At 36.3% G+C, this 24,867-nt stretch overlaps 2 protein-coding genes across 2 annotated transcripts; one reads left to right on the forward strand and one right to left on the reverse strand.

Moving 5' to 3' along the window:
• The first annotated feature begins 1,007 nt into the window (after positions 1-1,007).
• LOC137386842 (maspardin-like) lies at positions 1,008-18,179 on the forward strand. Its single transcript, XM_068073008.1, has 8 exons — positions 1,008-1,138; positions 3,185-3,340; positions 6,299-6,379; positions 10,092-10,237; positions 11,382-11,490; positions 12,878-12,991; positions 15,128-15,268; positions 17,487-18,179. The coding sequence occupies exons 1-8, from the start codon at positions 1,079-1,081 to the stop codon at positions 17,787-17,789; spliced, it is 1,110 nt and encodes a 369-aa protein (XP_067929109.1). The 5' UTR covers positions 1,008-1,078; the 3' UTR covers positions 17,790-18,179.
• Positions 18,180-18,479: 300 nt separating this feature from the next.
• Positions 18,480-24,774, reverse strand: LOC137387627 (epididymal sperm-binding protein 1-like). The gene is made up of 7 exons (XM_068074106.1): positions 24,641-24,774; positions 23,745-23,907; positions 22,891-23,109; positions 22,541-22,720; positions 20,940-21,083; positions 19,717-19,892; positions 18,480-18,644 (listed from the first exon to the last, which is right to left on the reverse strand). The coding sequence occupies exons 1-7, from the start codon at positions 24,672-24,674 to the stop codon at positions 18,634-18,636; spliced, it is 927 nt and encodes a 308-aa protein (XP_067930207.1). The 5' UTR covers positions 24,675-24,774; the 3' UTR covers positions 18,480-18,633.
• Between the last annotated feature and the right edge of the window lie 93 nt (positions 24,775-24,867).

Below are 24,867 nucleotides of genomic sequence, written 5' to 3' on the forward strand. Positions count from 1 at the left end.
TCTAACTACTAAAGTGTTTGTGATTGGTTGGATTAGAGTGCTGGCTAATTGTAGCTTTGTAATACATGTAGTCAATAATGTACTCAAATCAATAACAAGTACCTTAGCAATGCAGTATGTCAAACAGGTGCACTTTAAATTTTGGCTATTATTTTGCAAATATTATAAAAAATAAATTTAAATATAAAAGATTTGAAATAAAAAAAGGTTATTTGTTTTGCTCAACTAACAACTAATTACTGTTTTTTGTTGTAACATTGTAGTAAGTTTATAGCAATAAAGTTGCTCATGTCAACGAACTCATGTCGTTTGTAACAAATATAGTCTACACTGTAGTTGTTGCTTTTAAGCAAACAGTCTTACATTTAATATTTTTGCTTGTAATATACGCAAGAGTGCAAGTGATGAAATTGTTCAAATGTGATGTACCTTTTAATTAATAAATGCTTAATGTTCGGTTAAACCTAAACTACTGTATATTGTAGCAGCAAGATGTTTCTACAACAAATAGTTTGCTAAAATTACAACAAATTAAGCAAATTCTGTCAGTCTCTGTAGCAAATATTATATAGCAGCGTCTCAAACAAGATAGAATTTAATTTATTATTGTTTATTGATTTAAATGAAATAATTGCCAGATTTAACTCCCCCTGCTCAGAGCATCCTATTGCTATGCTTTATGGGCTATCTTACTTTTGCCACGTTAGTCGCTTTGACTGAAGCGTTGATTACGTTAGGCGAATGTGTATCAGCAGTTAAGGAGCCACATGACTTGAAAACGAGTTTTTCGCTGGTCAAAAGCGAAATTGGAGTTAGGCGGATGTTGAAATTACGCGCTTTTTCCATATTAATGTAGCGACGAATCGTTTGGAAACAAATCAGACAGTGAAAGTATAGCGCAGGTTTTCAGACAACTAGGGGAGTGCATGGAGCGTTTGGTCTTAGAATTAACCACTTCGACAAAATAAGAAAACAACTTCATTTCCGATATTTTATACCAATTTGCTACGGAGATGGATTGATCGTAATAATCGTTGGTTGTATTTAGTGTTAACATGTTTACTTTCAAGTAGTGGAAATGGATATGCAAAATACGCCTGAATATATAAGTTTGAGATCTTCAGTTCCTCAGAGGAAGGTATTGTAACTCCTTGAATATAATAAATTTCATCAAAAGTAACCGATTTCAAACAAGTGTTGCATGCAAAATGGAAGTTGAGCCTATATTCTCTTGCAGCACGTTGATACTTTAGGTAGACTAATTATATTAGATTGGGTAGCTTTAAGAAAAGGAATAATAGTCGTCCAATCGTTAGTGCGCCGGCTTATGATCATTGGTAGGTGGTCGAGTCACATAAGGCCCACTAGTCGTGTTAAGATCAGCATCCTGTGCCAAATCTCATGAGCTGATTATCACAATAAATATTATACTATGTCGAATACGATTTGCAGTGGCAGTCCCTAACAGGAAAAATCAAAAGAAGAGGATTGTCTCAGAACGTCTACGACTTGTGTTTCTTTGCTTAGCCTTCCCATATGAGTAGTTCAATATGCTGTAGTCGTAACAGTGCTCATGAAACTCGATTTTTTATGTTAGCTATAGTAATCAGTGGGAAACAAAAATTGGACCAGTACCGGAGGTCATTGCTAACTAAGCTCTATCTTTTAGACCTGTAAGTCCAATATGATTTTAAAACAGTACATTTTAGTATTGTAGTCACTAGCTGCTTTATAGCCCTTTTCATTTAACAAGTTGTTTATTGCATATGTAAGCATAGAAAAAAAACAAAGTTAAAATCAAATCATCATAATGAGTAACTATTAAAACAAAAATTAATCTTTTGATCAGTTAAATATCTTCATATTTGTGTGTTGCATGTTCTGTTTTTTAAATGGTGTGCTTTTACAACACCTTTTTGTCTCCAATATACTTTCATTCTAATTTGGGTGTACCATTGCAGTGGTGTCATTCTGATATGAATGGAGCCCAAGAGTGTAAGTTATTATGCCTTATTTTAGTGGGCCACTGTCATGGCTTGCCGATTGTTGAGAATATTAATGGAATAGCTCCCTGGTTAGAATGGAAAGTTATTAGGTTGTAGCTAGGCACTATCCATATATATACTGAGCGCAAGTTTGGAGTTTTCGATACCCATCTTTGCCACTGGAAGGTTAAGGCTAAGTTCACTCGAAGACTAACCCTAGGGCTATCGGGCTGATCTGCGTTTCTCTTTACAGGAGAGGAGCACACCAACAGTGTGGTGACTCCAAACTGCAGAGTGCAGTTTAGTGGAACCATAGTGTTAAAATGAACTTTTCTGGTTAACTTAGCAGGAAAGAGTAGGAGAAACTATAGCCGGAAAATATGCATATTTTTATAAAATATTCATCCTGTGGTGGAACTTACCATGATAGGTTATCTTTGAGGCTGACTTGACTTCATTATTTATGAAGCCATTTTAGCTACATATCAAGCACTGAGCCAGTTAGTACCTGTGTCTGTGTCCGTTATGTGGCAGTGTGCACTATTAAACTTAGTTAAGCACTGAGGATTACAGTTGTAATTTAGATGCTCAACGGAGCAAAATATTTTCAATGTAATATTGCAGCAGATAACATTTGATTTGAATAAAATTAATTGCATTATAGGCCTACATGTAGATACTTTCCTTGTAGAAAGTCATCCAGCCTCCACTAGCTCATGACATCAGGCGTAGCTTCTAGTACATCCTGTACTAGTTAGTGTTATAGATTCAGCATCAGTTGTGTTAAATGTGAGACCCACAACAATAGCATGCATCGAACTCCAACCTAGAATTTTGCTACAATTGTTAATAGTGACTAGAGAGAGATACATTACTCTGTGTGAATGGTACCTCTCTCCTTTTCCTTCTGGTATACATAGACTTCTAATGTTTGACAAGCTGAGCTCGTTTTTGCATTTTCACGAAACAATTAGACTACTAATGACAGAGTGGTGAATCTTTAGTGTTTAATTATGCAGAAACGATTGTGGAGGCCTGAATTCCTTCTGTAGAGTCTGTTCACTGTATTTGTAGCTCTGGCAGTTTGTCTCTTCTGTAATATACGATGCTTGTTTTATCTACAAACACCAACTTTACCTGTATATGGTGTCATTACTTCTTGCTAGTGTCCTGAGAGCTATCAATTTTAAATTTCACAGGTAGTAGTTGATGGGAACATCGAATGGTCTTATTATGATGCTGGGCCTAGGTCTATCCAGAATCCAATAGTATTTCTTCCTCCTGCAAGTGGAACTGCCGATGTTTTCTTTAGGCAACTACTTTCTCTTTCTTCCTTTGGATGCAGGGCTATATCAGTGAGTCCATTTGTGCAGTATTTGCTTACTATTAGCATCTCGCAACTCATGGTCAGAGAACCTTTAGTAGGAATACATAGATGTACTAAATAGGTAGCTACATTGGGCAGGGTTGGAAACATTGGAAATTGATTTTTTTTCGAGAAAAATCGAATTATTTCAATTTTAATGATTTGGTCAATTTTTTGATGATTATGATTCTTTTGATGAATTTGATTTTTTGCTCAGTTTGCTCATGCAACTTGCCTTTTTATTGCGTTTCTCATCAGAATGTTGGTGAACCCAGTATTTAGTTTTACTGACATACATGCTTTAATTTGACAAATTCATATATTTCACGGAATCATCAGTCATATAAAATATGACTTACAAAGTACACGTAAGTTAGTAGAGTCAATATAATATAAATACTCAATATAGTAGTCATAGTTACTACTAGCAATAACTTTTTCAATGTTCAATAACATGTAATACCATGAGCTAATAAGAAGTGTGTAGTTGCTGAAAAACAATTGTTATTGGCCAGTGGCTGACAACTCCCTTCAACTCGATGTATGCATTACTGACGATTATTGTAGGTGTAGGAGGTACGACTCGCAGCTTGTTGTTTACACGTGTAATATATATATAGCCCATGCGATTTCAAAAAACGAAATTGAAAAATGAAAGGCAATGTAAACTAGCGCTATGTTTCTATGTCTATTATTATGTTTCTATGCGGCCATTAATCCACATTAATCCATTAATCCACAAGTTTTAGTCATCCGCAAGATGGAATTGGCAAGTCTAGTGAGTTTTGTTATTAGAAAATTTTTACCGATTGGTTCGTGTTTGGGAATGATGGAAAGTGCTTTTGCTAATGATGCGCAAGAAGATGTGGCGTAAGCTATTCTATTTTGAATATTTCCACACTTTAGTCATTCCTATTTCGATTTGATGATGCTGGAGTTCGCCACTATGACCTCTGGCGTAGAATTGCTTATCTTTTTAACAAAGTACCCGTGATAATCCACAGCGCATGTATATATTCATCAAAACACTTTTCACATGGTACTCAACGGGTGCACAATTCCAAATCCGCATCAACTGCCTCATGGAAACATAGCGAAGGCGTGATTGATGTCTCTTTGACGTGCTGTGTCTAAACGAACATGCTGGTCATTATAGGCACAATTATAGCGACTGGTACATCTGCGATTACTGGCCGAAAGATCTGTTACCCAGTCGACAAAATTCATTTATTTTATTTCCAGCACAAATTTTTTTATTTGAGATTTGCTTTCAAATGATGATGAACAGGGCCTTTGCACAAAAAACTTAGACATAGGCAAAGACATTCCTACACGTGCCTTCCTTCTGTGTCTAATGAAACTGTTTATTAAGTCTTTCAGATTATTCTTTGGTTGATTAAATTTATTGAAAACCGATTTCCTTTCCTATTTAATGTATTTTTTGCGACTGTCTTAATTTTATTGCCAACTAATAGCCTTTTTTCTGTGAGCGAACATATAACATTCCAAGTAGTCGCGCAAGCGTATTTCTCATCACAAATTGTCAAGGATAAGTAAGGCATTGGGAATGCTTCAATAACGACACACAAAGATTTGGCAAGGATGTGGTCCCTTCATCCGATGAAGGCCGATTTTTATTGATTATTCTATTTGTCAACTGTTGTTTCATAGAGTTGGCAGATTTTCATACTGCGTGTCAAATACTTATTGGCTATACATTTCGTTGGTTTGTGCAGCCAGTGCCTGAAGGCTGAAGCACATGGCAAACAAAATAAGAGGCTTTGTGGATAGCTCATGCAGATGAACTGCTACGTCTTTGAATTTTGTAATATTTAGTATTATGTAAAATTTTAGTATTTATATTTTAGTATTTAATATTTAGTATTTATGTAAAATTTTAGTGAATATTTTTCATGACATAAAAAGTAGCTTCTAGTATACAGTGTTCAAAGTGTCTATAAATATTGCAGTTTTGAAAATCAGTACATGCGCAAGTATGCAGTTCACCATAGCTTTGGTTCTACAGAGCTCAACTTCTGTTAAATATTCATAACTTTCTGTTTGAGTTCTAAAATTGTAAGAAAACTTGTACAAGTAGTACTAGTGGTGGAAAAGGAAGAAAGTCTCTTAAAGTTAAACAACAAATAATAATAATATTAATAGAAAAAATGAATAAACATGTTCATATCAACTGTTTTAAAATTCGCTGAGTTTATCTAGTAGTTATTTTGAGAAAAGGGAAGTTGGTACTAAGAAAAGAAATCCTAAAAATACGGTGAGACTTCACGAGATTATGAAAGGTCAAATATAAAAATAAAAAAGTAAATAATTTATGTCAGTGTGGAGTTCACTAGCTTTATATCATTAAGGTTCAAGCCTAAAGGATATACCATTATATCCTTACAGAGCCATCTCCTTGTATTGGTATCAATTTGAAGGGTGAGAATATGGGACAAACTCTTGCAGAATGTTGTTTCTCCTAGGATGTTGGGAAATATTGAGGTACAATAATGATGGCTAGGTAAATCTCTTCTTTGGCATCGTTTTCTTCCAGTGTGATTGCACGTTTCAGCTACATTGTGGCAGTTACATGATAGAGAAAGTAATGCTGCCTCTCTGATTATCCTATGAATATTTTTTCATGAAGCCATGATTGGAAAATGTAAAGAAATGTAAGGAAATGTAGGCCCAGGTATGCATACGGTCGTATAACACCATTGGCATAATTTACTCTAACCTAGACTAGGTAAAGCTGCACTTGATCTTATTTACTACTGTCAAATTAAATACGTTTTAGTGTTTTATTTATAATTTTCACCTTTAGTTTCACCACTGTTTTTTTAAACTACAATACAATGCATCATGGGAATTCTAACATATGTTGTTATACAGCTACAAACTCACACAATACATGTTTTCTACAAAACATCTGTTTGTCACCCTTTAGGTGAATCATCCAGTGGTCTGGAGCGTACAAGCATGGTGTTTAAGTTTCAACGCTTTTCTCAACTCTCTCGAGGTTGATAGGGTAAGTGCTGCAGAACCTTGCTAGGCCTACTTACTGTATACCATGCATATCCTCCAATGCTATATTCCATACATTTCATTGTCATACATAAAATGCCATTGCCAGAATAACTGGAGTCAGACTTGGTTATATTATTATCTATTTGAAGTATTTATTAGAATTATAGCTTTCGAACATAATTATTATACAGAATATAATGTATTCTTGTATCTCAGCCTGAAAAATATTATGTATTCTTGTTCAATTTTGCTGCGACATGATGGTTTTTCATTCCTGAAGCAAATATCAAAACGGATTAACTTCACATCTGGAGGTTTGACTCTGTACTTAGTTTTCAGGCATGAAAAGGTAAAGCTGTTATGTGTTACCTTTGTACACACTGTCACTGGATTGGACAAATGACAAAACTAGTTCTTGGCTTTGAAGCCCTGGCTAGCCATTCAGGCGACTAGAGAGTCAATCACTGTGTTTTCATGCTTCAAATGGGCGCGGAGTTGCCTCTACTCCAAATCAGCGAAATGGTGAAATCTGAACAGATTTGACGGCATTTTGCTTCGCTAAATTTGTGCAAAGGCATTCGATGTGAAAAAGTGAGTCCACTTTACCAAGTTTTGTTTCGACGGAAACATCATGAATCTTGAAAAAATCTATATAGTGCAACTTCGAATCGTTGAAAGAGATAGGTGCGAATTCGTCGGCGGTGGGCAACTCCAAACTCATTTGAAGCATGGAAGCGCAGTGAATAAAAACTCAATCATGCTGAATGCTGCGGCAGGTCAACCTTGCGTAAGGTGTAAGGTCAATACATTTGTTAAAGTCCAGTGATTGCTGTATTTATAACATCCGCATAACACATTCCATACCCCTGCCTTTGGTTCAGTGTAAAGATATGTCAAAGGCTCATAAGGCTTTCACTAGGCTATAAATTAAATAGTTCTAATGATTTCCTTAGTTAAGGAGTTCACTCACATCAGATTTATGTAAACTTTATCAGAAAGTATCGGTATTTTTCTATCATTTGCGATTGTTTTTGATGTTTGAGGTGGTCTGACTGCCAGGATGTTTCAAGATTAAAATCTATAAAACTTGATTACGGTTAAAACGCTTAAAAAAGACGTGCCTAGACTTCTCCCGAGGTGACGTCAGTAGTTGTGCCTATTGTTTATAACTGATAAATATACAGTCTCACCGGGTACTTGTGTGTCTTCACACCATTTATAGGAATAAAATAGGGTAATTTCTAACCAACCTACCGTATCTTTAAATTATTTGAAAAGTTAATAAAGATGTATCTGAGGCTATATTTAAAGTTTTATTCTAATGATCATGAGCAAATACAAAATAAAATATGTGACCTTTACCTAGTCCACAAATTGTCAGATTGTTTGTAAACTGAATGTTATTTTTCCATGAAGTGAGACAATTGCAAAAATATACCATACAAATAATTGATGAAGGCTCCGTGTGCCCAATAGATTGGTTTATCGAGGTGCAGGCAAAGTTGGCAGGCAAATGGATAGTCACAGGATTTACCAAGGACATTCCAAATAGAAATTAACATAATCTATATTTAATGGATGGAGGTGTCAATATAACTTAGCAATACAGGTTTAGTAAACCCTCTGCTTATTGGCTATCAGATGATCAGTAGAAACTATTAACGCTGAACATGCCATAGAATATCTTACGATGAGCTACCCTCAGAATTCTGTGCACCTTCGTAAAACTTATGATTCTCAGGTGGCTTGAGAGAAATCTGTTAACGCCTAGGACTAACACCTACGGTAGCGTTGATCTGTATTGGCCTGTTCATGTTTATCTGTATATATAAAAGTGTGTATGCGTGTGAGCATCAGCTTGATCTCATTAGGCCTACAGTTGGCTGCACAGGTTTGCTGGGGAGTTTGCCTGTTTTCTACTGATCTATCGGTGAAGGTCTGACAAATAGGTTTTTCAAATTTTTTTTATTTTATATATTTGCTATATAAATTTTAATGAAATCAAAATATGGGCATGTCCATAAATAATAATTTGACATTTAGAGTTATTTGATACCAACTACATATGCACATTTGCTTCCATTATAAAATTCTTTGAATTGATTGATGCAGTACATTCTTGGCTTTCAGATAATATAAAATTTACTGTTTTCAAAATAGCAGTTCTGGAGCTATGAAGTGCAACATGCGTAAATGATGGGACATTATAAAATGTCCCATCATTTACGCATGTTGCACTTCATAGCTCCTGAACTACTATTTTGAAAGCAGTAAAATTTTATATGATCTGAAAGCCAAGAATGTACTGCATCAATTAATTCTAAGAATTTTATAATGGGAGCAAATGTGCATATGTAGTTGTAGCCTGTCTTGACAAGCTGTTGTTTTTGCGTAGTTGTCCCCCCGTCGAGCTGCGAGCAACAACAGCTTGTCACAAGACGTACTGCACCTGGTGCATCAGCTGCACTTATAAGGAGTTGTTCTCGTTCGTCTACGCGGCTCGGCTGCGATGTTATTCCGGTCGCTCCATTGGTAATCATAACGGATTTCACGCAAAAATTTATGTAGAAAAATTAAGATAAGAACGTTTAACTGGCGACCCCTCTCTGCAGTAAATTTTATTAGAATTTGAGAACTTAGGCAACAACAGCGACTAAACATGTCGTTATTTGTGCGCTCAGTCAGTTTTATTTCTATTTTTGTATCAGTCAGTTTTATTTGTTCTTATGGATTTTATTTTGAGTTTATTTTATTCTTAAGTTCTACTAAAGTTTATCACAGAAACTGGTCTATGGTTAAACGTTGTAATCTTGTTTTTTTCTACATAAATTTTTGCGTGAAATCCGTTATGATTACCAATGGAGCGACCGACATAACATCGCGGCCGAGTTGCGTAGACGGAAGAGAACAACTCCCTATATGTGCAGCTGACGCATCAGGTGCAGTACGTCTTGCGACAAGCTGTTGTTGCTCGCCGCTCGACGGGGGGACAACTACGCAAAAACAACAGCTTGTCAAGACAGGCTAATGTAGTTGGTATCAAATAACTCTAAATGTCAAATTATTATTTATGGACATGCCCATATATGGACATGCTCATATATCATATTTAAAATAATACTTTTCATTATCTGCCTTTTTGAACTCTGCCAAATTTGTTTCGTAGTCTAACGATTTCAAATGATACTTCTTTCTGCTTAGGAAATGTTCAAATGTTCGGGAATTTTCGTTAATTTGTTGAGTTTATCAATTTTTTTATTTTATCATTTCTATTCTTAAAATTATTTTAACAATGAAATTGTATTTTGTGATTCACAACTTTCTCCGCTTGTGTTATAAATGTACTCAAACGTTTTGAACTTACGATGGCAACAGTATGATCCTTTCTGCACACCACTCAGACATGCTTTGACTGCCCTCACATGGAGTGCTAGGGTGCAGGCTGGATACCTGCCAGCATCTGATTGTTAGCAACTTAGTGTGTACATGGAGCCCAAGGTACACCTGGAGCTAAGGGCATGCTTGGAGCTTAAGGTACACATGAAACTCCGGGCGTCCATGTAGCTCAAGGTACTCTTGGAACTCAGGGCATATATGGAGCTCAAGGTACACCTGGAGCTCAGGGCATATATGGAGCTCCAGGTACACTTGGAACTCAGGATGAACATGGGGCTCAGGACTCATCCATGATTCTTTGGTTTTTGTAACTGCAGGTTCATTTGTTCGGTGCCAACTTAGGAGGCTTCCTCGCTCAGAAGTTTGCAGAGTACTCTGGGAATGGTCGCAGGGTGAGGTCTATGGTGCTATGCAATGGCTTCAATGACACTGATGTCTTCCAGCAGACTACATCTTCATTGTCGTAAGCTTTTGTATTGGATTAATGGGGTTAGGGGAAGCACAGGTGACCATCATGTGATCAGTTATTGGTTCTACTCTCACAAGCTTTGATCCGCTGCATTTGTAGTGCGATTTGGAAGGTTGGTCATTGCATCAAAGACAGTTTAAGAAACAGCACCTTTAATTATATGTATTAATTTTATACCAAATGTTTTATATTAGATGTTACATCATTCACCCTAATCTTTTTTACCCAAATTTTATCTGGGAGAACTCCTTTCACGTGTCAAAAAGTTCTCTACTTAGTGTACCGTGGCTGCTTGAACAGCTTTCTTATGTTTGTAACAAGAATATGTCAGGTTTGGCTATGGCCAGAGTATGCGCAGAAGTGGGTATATAGTAGTTACACACCATCATGTAGGACTCCACAGTGTATAATATACGGTAATTGTATGTATATATGTATCTATACATGTTTTATGTTATCTATGTTGATATATTCTATATATATATGTATAATTAAATGGTTTTGTATAAGTGGTGGTAGGTAGAGAACTCAATACAAATGTTAGCTGATAAGGTAAGTTTAGCGGTGTAGTCTGTCACTAGATCCTTGCAAAACATTTTTTCATAACAATAAGTATTCTTGTTGTGTATTTAGAAACCATAATTTTGTATACATTTATTTATTATTTCTATTATATATAAATTGATATTCTATATGTTATAAATTATTCATTATCTATATATTTATATTATTATATATATATAGATTTATGATGAATATTATAAATTATTTATTATTTAAGTTATGTATATTATATATATATATATTTGTTGTGATTTTTTCACAATGAAGATAAGGCAGTTATACATGTCTGCAACATGTCTGATAAATAATATAATATGTATGTTATATAATATGTATATCATATATCAGACATGTCACAGTATAACTGTCTTGTTTTTATTATGAAGAGGTCAAAGGATATAAATGAAGGTACCTTAACATCCCCTTCATTCAATTTGTGTATAATATAGTATAACGTATAATAATAATACAAAGGGTATGAATAAAGACGAGTATAACAGTACGAGTATAATGTACTTACAATTCAGGTAAGGCTCAGGAAGCTAACCTAAAGCTACCTTCTTTTACTGGACAGTTTCTGGGCGCTGCCAGCTGTGATGCTAAAGAAGATGGTGATGGGTAACTTTGACAGTCAGGCAATGGATAGACAGATGTACGCCGCTGTCGAGTTTATGAACGCCAAGGTATGTGGCGATGTTTGGGGCGCCAATGCAGTCGATGAATAGCTGCAGGGATCAATCTCACAGAGTATGAATCACTATTACTACCTATTGGGGAAAATATTAAAAATGAGCACTAGTTGCCAGTTTGCACACTGAGCAGTTCCCATGATATCAGACCACCATGGTGCTAGTTAGACCACCTGCTAACATCAGTGAGTACTGGTAACAACATGCCAACACGCAGTGCCAGTGTCAGAGTATCGTCTGTAGTGTTTGCTAGTTGATAGATTTGAGTTTTTTGTAGATAGCTCTAATTCACACCATTTTACGCGGTGTTGTTGGGGCTGCGCCAGCTAGCATGTCCCTGGCCGAACTATTAGTTAGTATGAGCTACCAATCTATGTCCAGCCGTATCATGTCAAGGACTTAGAGCTGTTCTCATTGTTTATGTTAAGTATTGCGGGTCCACCTCTTAACTTGTTCTCCATCACAATAACAATACCTTGGGTATATTAGCTATTTCTTTCAGCTTACAGCAATTTAATCGTTTGCGCTGGATAACAATTAGTATGTTTCCATTGTGCAAATGATGCGGATTTTGGAGTTGTGCACACATTGAGTTGCCTTGCGAGATGTATTTTAAGGACATTCACTTGTTGCGGATTAACGTTGCTGCTTTGTTAAAAAAGATACGGAATTCTACGCCGAAGGTCATAGCGAACTGCTCAAATCAAAATAGGAACCACTGAAATGTGGAAAATGTTTAAAATGGAAAAGCTTACGCGGTAGTTTCTTGCGTATCATTCGCAAGTGCTGTTTCCATCTTTTGTGAGCTTGAAACATTCGATAAAAAAGTTTGTTAGTAACTTGAGGTTAGTTTTGTTCAAGTCCTCAAGTCAAAAACCTCAAGTCAAGTTTTCCTCACTTGACTTGAGGTTTTCACCATTTCTACCTTGCGAATGAACCGCAGCATTGAACCTAGTGATTGGCACACAGTCTTTGACAAAACTACCTTCCAAACTAAAGAGCAGTTGCACGCATCACATTTTTTCTCGCATGGCGCAGCTCACTAATGGTACACACTTGTGATGAGCCAGATGCTGGATCACTCCAGAGGCGAACCTAAACAATTTTTATCTAAAATGGTACTCTTAGTAACCCGTCCGCGCTGTACTTGTGACAAAGATAATAATTTGCCTCCAGATCACATAGTTGCATTCTGTGACATCGCTAGTCTAGACATCAGGCAGTATTCAGTGCTGTATTTCATATTCCATATATTGTCATCCATTGAAAACTGTTGGAGAGGCAATATATGGTGACTCTGTTATTGCTGACTAGCTACCTGTTGGTGCATGTTTGTCCGCATGTCAAGACAGTCACTGCAGTTGTCAGCTGTTCTCTGTAGATGGACTCACTCTCCCAGCAGGAGCTTGCCTCTCGGCTCACTCTGAACTGCGTCAGCTGTTATGTGGAACCGCAGAATGTGCAGGTGGACAGCTCTGATGTTACGCTCATGAACGTGAGTCTCTGGTGGTATCAATACCCAATTGCTGCTAATTTATATTCTGAACTATTGACCAGTCCTAGGGCGCTTTCACATTCTCAGTGGGTACCCTAGAGGGTTACGGTGATAAAATGGCACTTTATCGGAATGCATATGCATGCCCGTACATAGCAAAGATATTTGTTGTGGAGACTCCATGAATGCTGCTAAACGATGCGTCGCATTAACAGATAGATTGACCGATGAGGCTCGGGTTCAGTTTTGTGAAGGTTGTGACGTCATTGCGGGATTTTCCATTATCCTTATCGAAATGCTGGCAGTATATTTATTATCCAATAAGAATAACCCAAATAAATGCTGGCAATGGCTATTTGCATTGATATGTTGTTGCTCATAGAAAAAATGCTAAGAATGGCCAAGAGAAAAAAACATTTTAGGTTCACAACATGAATCAAACCTAGGGAAAGACTAGTTTTCAGTTTAATTATCTGGAGAATTATTTGATGAGTTTTATGACTAGTTACAATTTATACTAGTGGTCTTCATATACCTGTTACAAGTAAGAATATCTCTGTCCATATATAACTAGCTTTGTGGGAAGCCTGGTTACTACTGTTGTTTCAAGTGAATACTAGATCAAACCAGCTTCTGTTGGAGATTAATAAAATAATCTTGATATTATCTACACTATTATAAATTATTTTAGACAATCACTGATGCTGCTGTTTTATTCCTGCCAACATAGATCAATGTGTTTGTCTTGACATTCTATATGGACAACATATAGCTGACTTGGCAATGTGTTGGCTGGGCATAAAACGCATTTTGTCAGGTGTCAGTAGTCAAGCCTATAGTCCTACTTGCAATAAATTTGCAGTGAACATTTGCATGTCCCTTTGCGGCCAATGTAGCACATTTTTAACATAAACAAGCACATTTATTATATGGCAATTGTTCGGTTGTCATAGCCTGAACTATTGACATATCTATAAGAACTTGGTCAATGACTTTAGCCCAGCATGTACTTATTCCATGTCAACCATTCCTACTGGATTTGGGGATCAAGGACCCCAATCAGAGGCACAAGCTACTGTATTTAAAACTGTGAGCATGCATGATTAGAATTGGACTATCTCTTGTGTAATCAAACATGTATCACCTACACATAGGAAATCCAAAGGCACTCCTAATTTTAGATTGTTTTTAAAGACATTTAGAGACGTTAATGGAATGACAGCGTTAATGGAATGGCAGCGTTCGGTTTAGTGTCATTCTTACGAAATATCTTTGGTTTTGCTGTGGAATGTATGCTTTTATCTGTTGGTAGAGTTATTCACAGTTAGGTGTTATGTAGTCATGTGTCTGGCAGAATGTTATTTGTTCTAGATATTAACCACAACGATGCTTTATAGTTTGTGTTCAGTTTGCTTTCTGAATAGTTTGCAATCCTGTCAGACGCATAGTGCTATCAGTTGCATAGGGCTGTCAGTTGCATAGTGCTCTCAAATGCATAGTGCTGGCAGTTGCATAGCGCTGTCAGATGCATAGCGCTGTCAGATGCATAGCGCTGTCAGACACATAGCACTGTCAGATGCGTAGTGCTGTCAGATGCGTAGTGCTGTCAGTCTGTAACTGGTCCTCTGTGTAGCAAGTTGAATATGGTTTGTTGAATATTAAAACTGTTATAAGTGACTGCTAGCAGTATCTTTATGCAGAGGAGATTGCTGATAAGCTATAGTTATTACGCATAATAAAAATGGATGTTTATTCCTTGTTTAGCGACTGGATATGAATATCAGTTCTTCTTTTCCTTAATACTTATCCAGTTAGAAATTTAGATGTAACAACAGAGTAGAGGCAATATTACTTCCTTATCAAATTGATGTGAAACTCAGACCAGCCCTACCTACAAGGAACTGTGTGCTAATAAGCACTTAGTCTATTCAATGCTCATCTTGCGAAAGGACACGAAACCAACAATTGGAGCCCAGTGTAAGAGGTGCAGAGCACTGAGGAATTGCTGGCTTTCAATCCATCCCTCATTTGGTCACATTTTATCATCATTCGACCGCAGACAGTGTGAGAGATAAGGAAACTAGTTTCAGACTTGAGACAAATACAATAGCTTGTGAGCTCTTTGTTTTTACACAGGTCTTTGATGATCAGGCTCTGTCCAATGCAGTGCAGAATGAGATGGGCAAGTTATATCCGGAGGCTAGGAGAGCATATTTAAAGACAGGGGGTAACTTTCCTTACCTCAGTCGTAGTGATGAAGTTAATTGCTACATACAGGTTGGTGTTAGCGTCTGGTTAGCGGTTTATTCCATTGTTGATTCATTTTATCACCATGTTTCTATGACGGATGTTTGGAGTTGTGCACACTTTGAGTTATCTCGCGTTAGGTGTTTTGTTGCGGATTAATAAAGGCACTTTGTGTAAAAAGAAAAGGAATTCTGTGCCAGAGGTCATAGCTGCGCACTCCCGTCTCACTCAGAGCACGCTTTCGAAATAGGAATGACCAAAATGTGAAAAATGTTTAAAATGGAATAGCTTGCGCTACATTTTCATGCGCATCACCCGCAAGCGTCGTTTCCATCATTTACAAGCATGAAACATTTGGTGAAAGTTTGAAAGTGGCAAAACTCACTTGAATTGTGACTTGTTACTGCTTCAATCTTGCGGATCTGACACAAACTTGTGAATTAACAGCATCATGGAAACACATTGTATGTGATTTTTCTGAGTACACACATCAACTTTAGTTTCCTTGAGAGTTCTCAGACCTGACAACGTTTTGAATGGAGTTCACTGCACTTTCAATTGATGTATATTGTGCATAATCGCTCAAGGTCACATGAGTGTAAAACTAAAATTCTGCTAAACTATGGGTCAGAGTGGAAACTAAGGCTCCTTGCGTTTGACTGACTTTCACAAAGAGACTTCCAAATAACTTAGTTTCCATGGCAGCAATGTTTACCTTTGGATAGTACACTCCTTAGAAACAACCCAAAGGAAACAGCTTACTGAAAGGAGTCTGCCATTTCCATAATTTTACTATTCAGATATCCCTAAAGTTCATAAATGGTGAGCTCACAGAGACCTAATGATAGCTTGAAGGCAGTGTTTCTTATAGCAATGTGATTGTAGGCTTATTCCCCATCACTTGTTCAAACTTGTCAAAGCTGTAGTCGCACATTAAGATTATGGTTTATCTCTGACGCATGGTTGCACTGCATTACTTATAATCAAACATGGAGTTGTGTAACCACTAGTCATGCGCTAATCATGTGATGATCTGCTGATTAGATTAGTTATTGCGCTCCGCTTGTATAGCTGTATGACTCATAGCACAAACACCGCAATCATTCTCTATTATAAGTGTTGTCATGGTAGCCTCTCTCATTCCCTGCATTTTTACTCCAAGCTCATTGGCTAATTTAGCTCATCTGATTCTGGGTATACCAGTGAAAGACACATCAGCGTGAGTTAGGCCCTTCATTGTTCATTTAGTAAAAACCAGTTGTTTTTAAATAAAAGCAAAGGCTATGTTTCCATATAGCGATAGGGTAGTGACACATCCCTGTATGGAGCTGCAATGCCATCATGGAAACAGTCGTCTCACCCTCATTCTGTAATGATTCAGTGTTGCTGTTTGGAAGCAAAACACCCTGCGATGCACCATCTTTGTGTCATGGAAACGGCCTAAGCAACTTAATTAATGAAACAATTAAAGTTAATTTTTTGTAATTAAATGCACTAAACTCACTTTTCTAGCATTTAATTTACGTCATAAACATGAAATGTTTTTGTACTTGTCTGCTTTCATCGTTAACATGTAGCTATGTGTTTCTTTGAGCAAAATACAGCGATGCAAATTGCTACAGAGTTGCTTTTCCTATCATAACTTGTTGATGATCCGAAAGTATCGGTATTTTTTTAGCATCTGCGATTGTTTCTGATGTTCGAGGTGATTTTACTGCTAGGATGTTTCAAGATTGAAATCGACAAAACTTTATCGCAAGCAATCAAGATCAGATCAAGCGAACGCGCGATTATGACGTATGTAGTTGTGGAGACCAACAGAATAAAGATGCGCAAGGTTACAGCTTTAACGCAATAGCCGATATCAATTACAGCAACAATATCAACTAGTGAAGTCATTTCACACGCTCTTGATTTGAGTGTTTAGACAGAGATAAAGTTGTTTTGATTTTAATCTCGAAATATCCTGGCAATCAGATCACCTCAAATATAAAAAAATCACAAATGATAGGAAATTATCGATACTTTCCGATAACATCTACAATAATTCTGTGCAAGTTCATCTTCAACCCTTTAGTTTCGGCTGTTATAATTACATATTTGGCTAATTTGGTAATTCTAATATGCCTTTTAGTCCACTTGTATCCAGCATATAAAACATCAAAAAAGACAGTAGTGCGCTGCTTTCCCGGTAGTGCTTTACAAATGCTCAATTTTCTCTGAAATAACAACAATAATTTGTTTTTAGGTACATTTACAGAGGTACGCCGACACAGTTTACTCTGCTTTTGAACCGAGGCAGTTTGCTGAAAGCGCACAACCCTCAACTTCGGCCAGCAAGCCGCCTCCATCCGGTGACAATAGTGAGGAGCTAATCGAAAGTAGCTCGGAGCTGAAGGAATCCGAAGATAGCTTCGAGACCTTTCTCGAACAACCATTAGAAACTAACTCTGAGCAGCGAGTGAAACCCGAGCCAGAGGTGACATTCCAAGAAGCTGCTGTTGACAGTCACAATATAGACAGCGCTGCCGCCAATGAAAGTTTTAGTTGAACATTGTAGAGCAAACGCAGGGCCATCATTTGTGCGCTGGATTTCCCACTCTCGCACTCAGCAACTAGTAACATAATACATGATAGTCATATCATTGCTATCACTTTAGTCGAGTCACTTTCTGTTTGATTTTATGCAATCATGTAATATTTTGCTCTCTGAATATGCATGAATTGCTCAACTCTAAGTAATCCCTCCCTAATTGTTAATCATCAAACCTTGTCATTTACTCCAGAATTCTCTTGTATGGAACAACGCACTTATGCCTATCTTTTCATCTCTTAATACATTCACAGATTTCTTTTATATGAGCTACATGTTTGTATCAAGAGACTGCCAGACATTTTAGGGAAAGTCTATTATAAATAAATATATGAAATTCCTATATGAAAGCTATCTGCATAGCAGGATTCAATAAAGGAGATACACCGTTTTGAAATGCTAGTTGGGAGTTGTTGCAACAATGCTGATGGAGACCATTACTCCAAAAGTATTTTTGATCTGTGTTTCATGTCAAGCTACATTATGCCATAGGTAATGTCCAATGCATTATTCTGTTAGCAGACTAGGAAGACAGCGTTAAAGCTAGTTTATGCTTGCCATCATTGTTGCTTGGTGATTGGCAATTGTCGACTAGCAAATGTGTACTTGTCAGCAAAGGTCATCCAAAGGTCATCAACAGCCAAAAAGTTTGTGATGCAGAAATTTATTGCCTTCAGCTCAAGTGGAAATATAGAATGGAAAACATTTGATTGTATAAGAATGCAATGGCAGAGTCAGAATAAACTACCATATAAGATCTTCAGCGGTTCTTGCTAGACTGTTCTTGATGATGGTGGCTGCACTATTTCTTAGCTACAACACCAAAGAACAAAGCTAGTATATGACAGTACTAGATATGTTTGTATAATAGTACGATCCATTTATCAACCATAGAAAATTTAGCAACAGATTGGTTGCTAAGCTAGAATCTTTACTATAATAAGAACAATGTCCGTCTGTCCAATGCCATTCTAAGAGCGTTATGAAAAAATTGTCATTTGCGACAATTGAACTGGGACACTCCATTTTACAGACCGAAACACCAACCACTACACCACAGTCTAGGCCACTTCATAAATTCATTATGAAGTATTAGAGTATTAGTATACTCTAATACTGTATATATAGTATACTCTAATACTGTATACGCAGTATACTCTAATACTGTATATATGGTATACTCTAATACTGTATATAGCATACTCTAATACTGTATATAGTATACTTTAATACTGTATATAGTACACTCTAATACTGTATATAGTATACTCTAATACTGTATATATAGTATACTCTAATACTGTATATAGTATACTCTAATACTGTATATAGTATACTCTAATACTGTATATATAGTATACTCTAATACTGTATATAGTATACTCTAATACTGTATATAGTACACTCTAATACTGTATATATAGTATACTCTAATACTGTATATAGTATACTCCCAGTAATACTATTAAATTACTAACTTTTAAAACACTTTTGTTCAACTCACTCAATAATTACATGTTTAATATTATTTCTTTAATTTTTTTTAACAGAAAATATTCTTTTGTTGATGACTATTAATGACAATAAAAAACTATACATACAAACAGTAAGCTTGGCACTGTGTGGAAGTACTTTAATGTTCAAGCAATTAGCCGACAGAAGGGTGTTCAAAAGACTCTCAGGAACCGTATTGGGTTTTGAAACTAAATAATTTAATAACCCAGCTGAAGGCACGGAGCACATGTGTGTGGGAAGATGCAGCAAGAAAATGTGACAATGCAACGCGCTTACGCAAACTAACGGACATACACAAAGACAAGTGGGAATTCTCAACAACTGAGGATACAAAAAAGTTCATATGTTGAATTATTGTGGTATAACTTACACACATCGCAGTAACCAAATTCGCCCTTATACTCAGTTGTAAGTGAGCACCACAGCCAATTTCTGTAACTGTCTTCAGAGGTGCACTCATCATAGCGTCTACCCTCATAGTAAAAAGGAAAGACGCACAACTCCCCATCAACTGTAAGAATTTGCTCTATTGGCTCTGGCATGTTTCTGCAAAGATCATATGTTTATGATACTCAGCCATTTTCGATGTCTAATACTTTGTCTTCATGAATAAAGAAATATCAAGAAGAAGCGCCATTTAATATTACAAAAAAAGCATTCAGGACATTTCCTTAGACTTCTGAACAATCTATGTTAAGATGCTAAATAAGCTATATTACGACTTTGACTGTATGTTTATTAAAAGAGCTCTATATTCTGTTGAAAGTGCTTCTGACCACCATGTTAAAATCATGTTGGTGACAACATTGGTCTTATAATATAATAATATAATATAATAATATAATATAAGCCATCATGCTTATCTTAAGTTCACAAAAGATGCTGACAAAGTTTGAACTTTGAAGTAAATGTTTTCTGTAAATGCAAATTGCAACTGATAGTCATATACAACCTTCTATTTATAATAATTTAATATTTATCTAATTTTTTTATAATAGTTGTATAATTTGTTTGTAATAATCTATAAACTCTAGCATTTTTAGTAATCTCATTTACATACATACTTATACTGGCATAACTTCAACATAGCATACAATCATGAACTTAATTATGGCATGTTTACAGTAGAAGCTGTAAAAACAAAGAACTCCATATCCACTACTTCTAAGGGCACACTTAGATAATGGGCTAAACCTGTGAAACATCAGAGTCTTTGGCAATGGATGTTTCAATAAGATAAAACGTTTTACTCTTGAATTAATGTTGCAGTAGTAAAACACAGAATTGAGTGCTATGTAAATCGCAAGTTTAATATACATACAGATACATGTAGTAGGACCATTGACCGTCGATCGTGTAGTTTTCAAAGGTGTAGCACCAACCAAACAAACCGTCCTTGACACACTTTGTATGCTCTTCGCCATCATAAGTGAATAGAAAATAGCATGGTTTCCTACCTTGGTAGATTACACTAGCTAAGTTTGATCAAATTATAAAACAATATCTTATCCTAGAAGAAGCGGCTGCTGTCCTGTCACAATAGTTTGTAAAAAGACAGCGCTATATTAATGTGAAACTCTGATGTCAACTCACTCTGTGCAGAACCTCCACTTGGAGTCAAGGTCATAATTCTTAGTTGTGGCACACCAGTATAATCCTACGCTGTCGACATCAGTGCACTCACTGTAGACCGTTGCGTTGTATGTGAAAGGAAAAACGCACTTAGGCTCTTCCGACCTTGGTGAGACAGAGAGAATAGGTTTTACCAGAGGGGTGGTATGAGACAGGTTTCAACATCACGCAAAGAGAACAAAGTTACTCATCTGGTTTGCCGACATACAGTGCATACTCCAAATTCTAACTGCTGAATGAGCAATCTCTGGCCGCAGTGAGGTCAAAAGTTCAAACTCACTGCTGCCAGAACACAGACCAGGAGTTTAGATTTCTTTGATTTGTGTAAGTTTTAAAGTTAAAACTTTAAAACTTACTGGCAGCAGTGAGTTTGAACTTTCGAACTTCTTGCGGCCAGGAATTGTTTCAAGTATTAAAGTCACTTTAAACATATTTAGACCTATTGCAAAAATTAATTAAGACTGCAAAATATTTACAGTGGTGACCATAATTATGATCACCACTGTAAGTAGTTTGCAGTCTCAAGTCATTTATGCAATAGGTCTAAATATGTTTAAAGTGACTTTAAAACTTGAAGCAATTCCTGGCCGCAAGAAGTTCAAAAGTTCAAACTCACTGCTGCCAATTAAGTTTTAAAATAACTTAAGAATTTTTTCAAATTCGCATAATATATGTCACTTATGGCATAATATCATTATCGTTATTCTCTCAGACCATATTCACTATACATATTTTAGAAGAAACTTTTGGTAGACACTCTGTCGGCTACTTGAAGTATTATCAGTACATAATCTATTTATTGGGCAGCCATTTTTCCCTATACCGTGATTGACAATACGGGCTGGACAACTAAATATTAAAATGCTACTAATACTCCAGAGGCCATCAACTTGCTATGATATTGTTATATGTACGCGTACATTCAACAACCATTTAACATTCGGCCAGTTTTGTCGATAGAATTGATATAAACTTAGTTTTGCTAGGAACTTTTGCCACAATGTGCAAATACTGTTATGTTACACCAATTCTTGGCCACAGAGACAAATATAAGTTAATTTATAAACATATTTATGTGTCAGACATCTTTAGCTTTCCATTGATGTTTATATTGCAATAATTCAGGTAATAAACAGTAAACAAACTGAATTAACAACAAAAAACATTTTTATTTGAAGTTGTCACATCATCATGACCACTGTAGTTCTTAACAAGACTGTTATACTAGTTTGTTTTTTAACCAGAACCTCGAGGTAGGAAATTGCTAGATTTAGGGCAATAAACATAAATAAGAAATCTTTACTATAATAAGATCAGCATCTGTCTGTCCGTACGTTTCTCCAAAGCCCTTCTGAGCGAATTAAAAAAAACTGCTTCGCACTAGAGTTGAACTTGGATGCTCCTAGTTTACTGGTTATCACACTAACTGCTGCATCACTCAGTCTCATCACTACTTCACGAATTAACTATGTACATACTTATTACTTATTACGATCTCTCACAATGCACTGGACTGCCAACCGTACTAGTAAAGAGTAAGAAGAGGAAAGATTGGCACTTACTTGGAGCAACTCTTCCATCGTCCGTCTTTATCATAATTGTCAGATGTGGCGCACCAGTAGACTCCAAAGTTAGCTACAGTCGTGCACTCGTCATATGACTCATTTCGGTAGATGAATGGGAACTTGCAGGGTTTTTCCTCGTCACTCGACTCGGTGCTAGGACTGGGCCACAGTGTCTTGCTGCATTTACAATAGAACTACACTAAATAAAACGATAGCTAGATAGCTAGATAGCTTATCCCAGCTATATACAGTCTACAATCATATTTTCTTGTCAAATTATTCATTGTCAGAAATAAAACTATTTTTAACAGCAGCACAGAAGATTAAGTAAACTCTCATTTGCTTACTCGGCACAGGGCATCCACTTTTTGTCTTTGTCAAAATCTTTGGTGGTTGAGCACCAGTGCTGTCCAAAGTTATTGTGTGTTATGCATGTGTTGTAAAGTGTACCCTTATACAAGAATGGTAATACGCAGTGTGCTTCACTAGTGGCAGTCGTGGTTGGCTCTGGGGCTACAGGGATGGTTGGCTTTGGAGCTACAGGAGTGGTTGGCTCTGGCTCAGGACTGCAACATAGAGCTTTTGAATATAACACTACTATAAGTAACTTTCAATGGTGCATTTTTATGATCAGCTAATAAAATGATAAAATGTTTCTATTATTTTTTTGATTGCCTCATTAAAGTGACATCATTGCTTTTATAATTACATCCATCATGCTTATCTCAGGTTCAGAAAATATTCTGAAAAAGTTTGAACTTTGAAAATAATGTTTTCTGTAAATGCAAGTTGCAGTTTATATAGTCATATACCAATAACTCTCTATTCATAATAAGTTATTATTTATTTATTGAATTAGTTTATAATAATTATTTCATATAATTATAATAATTTACAAATCCTTACATTTATAACAGTCACACATATCTTCTTGTAGCGACATAACTTCAACATAGCATACAATTATGAACTTAATTATGGCCTGTTTATTGTAGAATATGTAAAAACAAAGAATTCCACATTCACTACTTCCAAAGGCACACTTACATAGAATATTAAATCTGTGAAACCTTGGGGTATTTGGCAATGAATGTTTGGATAAGGTAAAATGTTTTACTCTCGTGTTAATGTTAAGCCCTTCGGCAGCAGAAAAACACATTATGTTTTAGCTATAAGTAAATAGCAAGTTTAATATACATACAGACAGTAGGACCATTGATCGTCGATTGCGTAGTCTTCAGACGTGTAGCACCAATCAAACAAACCGTCCTTGACACACTCTGTATACTCTTCGCCATCATAAGTGAATGGAAAATAGCATGGTTTCCCACTGACAGTCTCTGTACTTGAGACTGTAGCAACAGCTGCAAACAGTTGAGAATATAACAGCTTAAGAACATCAGCTGGCGAGTGTTAAAGATGAACTGGCACAAAGTTTCAGTAGATTTTATCAGAAAGTATCAGTAATTTTCTATAATTTGCGGTTGTTTTTGATGTTTGAGGTGATCCGACTGCCAGAATGTTTCAAAATTAAAATCGATAAAACTTGATGCGGTTAAAATGCTCAGATCAATCGAAAGTGAGATTATGATGTCTATAGTTGCAAAGAGATCAACAGAATAGAAACGCAGAGCGCTGCAACTTAAATGCGATAGTCGATATCAACTATCACAGCGATAACAACTAGCGACAGTTTGTACATATTTTTCCTCTGACAACTTTTAAAACATCCTGGCAGTCAGATCACCCAAAGATTAAAAACAATCACAAATCATAGAAAAATACCGATACTTTCTGATAAAGCTAACTAAAATTTTGGTTAAGTTTATGTTAAGAGGTAAAATACGGATACAAAACTAGACTGACAAGTTGTTAAAGTTAGATCAAACCTTTTTCAACTTTGCATCTTCATTTGTGTACATCATGTTCCTATGTATGTAGCAGTCATAATATTACTAGTGGGTTCCTCCTTGCTTACCCCTCGTACGAGAAACAAATCTTGCTGTTTGTAGTTAATGAATACAGGCATCCACAGTAGAATCTACCATATGTTTAGCATTTCTACAATGTTAGCTACTGCTTACCAAATGCACTCACCAAATAATGTCAGAAGTAATGTCTGCCACAGCATGTTTGATATGGGTTACGCCGTTGGTAATGTCCACTGTCAGGCTTCTTTCTCTCATTTATACATCTTTTAGCCAATGAGATTACAAGAAACAGAGCGTAACATCTCAAGGAACGATAAAGCGATATGCAACACGTTTAGTTAGCTTTTATATGTATATATTTTATAAATGCAATATAGACCTTTGGCACTGTGC

The sequence above is a fragment of the Watersipora subatra genome, chromosome 2 (assembly GCF_963576615.1).
Source record: "Watersipora subatra chromosome 2, tzWatSuba1.1, whole genome shotgun sequence".
NCBI lineage: Eukaryota > Metazoa > Bryozoa > Gymnolaemata > Cheilostomatida > Watersiporidae > Watersipora > Watersipora subatra.

Excerpts from the sequence above, each read along its gene's own strand:
- LOC137386842 (XM_068073008.1), top strand. The coding sequence starts at position 1,079 with ATGGATATGCAAAATACGCCTGAATATATAAGTTTGAGATCTTCAGTT. Across the intron at positions 11,491-12,877 it reads TCGAGTTTATGAACGCCAAG|ATGGACTCACTCTCCCAGCA; the intron begins GTATGTGGCGAT and ends TGTTCTCTGTAG. Across the intron at positions 15,269-17,486 it reads AAGTTAATTGCTACATACAG|GTACATTTACAGAGGTACGC; the intron begins GTTGGTGTTAGC and ends ATTTGTTTTTAG.
- LOC137387627 (XM_068074106.1), bottom strand. The coding sequence starts at position 24,674 with ATGCTGTGGCAGACATTACTTCTGACATTATTTG. Across the intron at positions 23,908-24,640 it reads ATTACTTCTGACATTATTTG|CTGTTGCTACAGTCTCAAGT; the intron begins GTGAGTGCATTT and ends AACTGTTTGCAG. Across the intron at positions 19,893-20,939 it reads AAGTGGAGGTTCTGCACAGA|AAACATGCCAGAGCCAATAG; the intron begins GTGAGTTGACAT and ends TGATCTTTGCAG.